We start from the raw sequence: 4,014 nt of genomic DNA on the forward strand, positions 1-4,014 counted from the left end.
AATTGATTATTCGTGCTATTATATGATTATATGCATGTTTATGTGGATCATATTATTATATGATGGTGAATGCATGCATATGGGTATATATTTTGTTATGGGTGCATTTTGGTAATTTGGTCGTTGAGGGCATAATTGTATAATTATTTGTATATTGGTAGTTATTTTTTAGACCACATTATAATGTGGATTTGTTCGAGCTTTTGGACATGAGATGATCGTTGGGTATTAGTTAGCGGTTTGGTCATAACGGGGTTAAGTTCGGGGCTCAGGGTGAGTCCCGGGGTAATTTGGTGATTAGAATGTTGCCAGGAGTTAAGGGGTAATGGGATATGAATTATTGGTATTTGAGAATATTGAGAATAACGGGAATTGGGGGTGTTAATTATGATTAACGGGATAGGTGCGAAAGGATGATTTTGCTCTTGGTGGCTGTTAAAGATTTTAATTAAGCTTGAGGGCATTTGGGTCATTTTACCTATAAGGATATATATCAATACTTAGGCTAGAAAATAGTAGAAGGCTGTAGGAGAAAACAGAGCACTTCTTGCCTCATCAACCGACTGCCATTTTCTTCATTTTTCTTCTTCAATTTTGAAGCTTCTTTTGAGGAATTAAGCTGGGGAATCAAGTGTTGAGGATCTAGGGTATTGTTCCATCATTGAAGAGGAGTTCATACCGAGTTTGAGGTAAGATTCCAACCACTAGAACTCTGGTTTTCTGCTCTGTTCTGTTACTGAGTTTAGTTGGGATTTTGGGTTTGAAAGTAGAGAATTCAATGAGGTTTTTGGCAAATTTTTGGTAGGTTATGATGCCTAGGACTAGTATATATGGTATTTGGGTTCATTTGGGGGTTTAAATGGTGTTTGGAAGTTTTTGAAACAGGTTGAAAATGGAGAATTTGAAGGAAGAAGAACCAGGGCCATGTCTGCTTGGTCTTAGCGCTATAGCGCCCAGAGGGTAGCGCTACAACGCTAGCTAGGGCAAAATGTCCCTGCTTGTAGCGCTGGGGCGCTAGGGGGGTAGTACTGTAGCACTACCCTGTTTTCTCATATGCATATTTTGGGTATTTTTAAGGGTTTTTGGCTCGGGGTTTCAATTCTTAAGGCTCGGGATCGAATCTACCCACCATTTGGGTACTATTCAGGGTCCCGGAAGTGAGGTTTAGGTTAAGACTCATTTATTGGTATTTTCATTAATTGGATTCCATATTTGGTTATGACTAGGTGACCGCTAAGGGATTAAAAGATCGATTGCTCTCGAGGGTCATTCGTAAAGTGTTTCTCACTCGAACAAGAGGTAAGAAAATTGCACCCGATTATGTGGTTAGGTTGGGACTAAGTGTTCCCTATATTTGTATGCATTATTATGTGATTGTGATGGGACTAAGGGCTCCCTATATCTGTATATGATGTCATAGATGGTATTATGCCATGGGACATATGATAAACGGCCTAAGGGTGCCGTAAATAATATTTGCGTACATGGCGCGGCTCGGACACTGGTAGCCGAGGACAGCTTATTAATCACTGAGCTCCGTTAAGATGGCCAGAGTCAGTGGGTATTACACTGGGGGTGGCCTAAGATAGCCGAAGACAGTGGGTTAAATAGAGGGAGTGGCCTAAGGGTGCCGACCCTAAATATTGTGAAATGATTGAAATGAATTGTTGATTATGATCATGATTGTTGTTGTAATCTGATAAATATGATATGATTGATTATCTGGATGACAAATTGTTAGTTTGTCGATTGTATTCACTGAATAGGCTAATGTTGTGAATTGTTGATTACTTGGTTATGAGTTGTGAAATACTGGTTATTGAAATTAATCATGCTATATATTATGTTTTCTTGCTGGGCCTCGGCTCATGGGTGCTACGTGGTGCAGGTAAGAGCGAGGATATGTAGATTCAACCATGAGTTAGAGAGCTTTGGGGGCGAGGTGTACATTGTCAGCTGCTCGGCCACCACGGTCGAGGGATTGTACAGGGACGGAAACCTAAAATGAGTATTTTGCCATTAGAGTGGCTTGAGTTGTTTATAACTTCTGGAATTTTTGTAAATAAGTCATCCAAACCCTGTTTTGAGAGTCTATGTATTAAACTTCCATTTTTAACGAAAATAACTTATTTATGACCAAAATCTTTTATTCATAATCAGTTGATGACTTTCTATTCACAATTTGTTTAAATGACTTGATTAGCAAGTCTTGCACTATTCTAAACACACAGTGTAACGGTCTTGGTTACCCAGGGCATTACACAAGTTTCCTTGGATTTCAGTGGTTAGTGGCTTTCTAGATGTGTTTCCTGAGGATTTGCAAGGACTACCATCTGATAGAGACATCGAGTTTTGCATTGATTTGATTCCCGAGACTCAACCAGTTTCTACTACACCTTGTCACATGGCACCTGCAGAGTTGGCTGAATTGAAAAATCAATTGGGTGAGCCAATGGATAAAGGTTACATTAGGAATAGTACCTCCCCATGTGGAGCTCCAGTTTTGTTTGCCAAGAAAGCTGATGGATCCTTGCGATTATGCGTCGATTATCGGAATTTGAATCAGATGACAATTAAGAACAAGTATCATTTGCCAAGGATAGATGAATTGTTTGATCATCTCTGAGGTTCAAAGTGTTTTTCCAAGATTGATTTGAGGTCAGACTATCATCAATTGAGGATTAAGGAAGAGGATATTCCTAAAACTGTTTTCAGAACGTGTTATGGACACTTTGAGTTTTCGGTGATGCCATTTGGATTGACAAATGTGCCTATAGCATTTAGGGACCTTATGAATAGAATCTTTAGACCTTATTTTGATAATTTTGTGGTTGTTTTTGTTGGTGACATTTTGGTGTATTCCAAGACACCTGAGGACCATGCGGAATATTTAACAATTGTGTTGTAAACTTTGAGAGACCATCAATTATATGCTAAGAAAGATAAATGTGACTTCTAGATGATCGAGGTCAAATTCTTAGGGCATGTAATATCTCAAGAAGGCATTATTGTGGATCCTGCAAAGATAGATTCTATCTTGCAGTGGGATAGACCAAATAACATTACTGAGGTTCGAAGTTTTCTTGGGTTAGCAAGTTATTATCATCACTTTGTGGAGTATTTTTCTCAAATTGTTATGCCTTTGACAAAGCTAACAAGAAAAGATTTAAAGTTTGTGTGGGATGACAGTTGTGAAGAAGCTTTCAAAGAACTTAAGCAAAGATTGACTACGACGCCTGTTCTCACTGTGCCTAGTAGTGATGAACCGTATGTGGTATTCACTGATGCTTCTGGTACTGTTTTAGGAGGAGTTCTCATGCAAAATGGCAAGGTTGTTGCCTATGCTTCACACTAATTGAAGCCACATGAGAAGAACTACCCTACACATGACTTGGAACATGCAGCAGTGATTTTTTCCTTGAAAATTTGGAGATGTTACTTATATGGGGCAAAGTTTGAATTATATTATGATCATAAGAGTTTAAAGTATCTCTTTACTCAAAGAGACTTGAATTTGAGGCAAAGAAGATGGGTCGAGTACATGGAAGATTATGATTTCACTTTGCAATATCATCCTAGAAAAGCAAATGTGGTCGTTGATGCATTAAGTAGACAACCTCATGGAACTTTGGCTTGTTTGGCTCTTGAGGATTGGAAAAGAATGATCACGGTGGGTGATTATGAATTAGAGTACTGTGAAGGAAAATAGATTGCTTGTGTTTCAAACGTAGTGGTTACACTAGTGCGACTTTAGCAAGTTGAGCAATGTCAGTGGCAAGATGAGAAATTGAGACTAATCTGGAATCGAATTTGAAATGGTGAGCAACTAGATGGATGGACAGTAAATTTCGAAGGATCCTCATACCATAAGGGAAGATTGGTCGTTGCAAACATCCTTGATCTTAGAGAGTCTGGTATGATCGAGGCTCATAGGTCTAAATTTGTTGTGCATCTTGGAAGCACAAAGATGTACCAAGACAAGACAATACTAGTGGGAAGGTATGAAGAGAGATG

General features: G+C 38.9%; 1 protein-coding gene across 1 annotated transcript; it reads left to right on the forward strand.

Annotated features, from left to right (window-relative positions):
• The first annotated feature begins 2,959 nt into the window (after positions 1-2,959).
• Positions 2,960-3,709, forward strand: LOC133823005 (uncharacterized mitochondrial protein AtMg00860-like). The gene is made up of 2 exons (XM_062255560.1): positions 2,960-3,331; positions 3,479-3,709. The coding sequence occupies exons 1-2, from the start codon at positions 2,960-2,962 to the stop codon at positions 3,707-3,709; spliced, it is 603 nt and encodes a 200-aa protein (XP_062111544.1).
• The last annotated feature ends 305 nt before the right edge of the window (positions 3,710-4,014 follow it).

The sequence above is a fragment of the Humulus lupulus genome, chromosome 1, assembly GCF_963169125.1.
Source record: "Humulus lupulus chromosome 1, drHumLupu1.1, whole genome shotgun sequence".
NCBI lineage: Eukaryota > Viridiplantae > Streptophyta > Magnoliopsida > Rosales > Cannabaceae > Humulus > Humulus lupulus.

Coding starts and splice junctions, on each gene's coding strand:
- LOC133823005 (XM_062255560.1), top strand. CDS start 2,960: ATGATCGAGGTCAAATTCTTAGGGCATGTAATATCTCAAGAAGGCATT. Junction 3,332..3,478: donor TTCTCATGCAAAATGGCAAG/GTTGTTGCCTAT, acceptor TATGATCATAAG/AGTTTAAAGTATCTCTTTAC.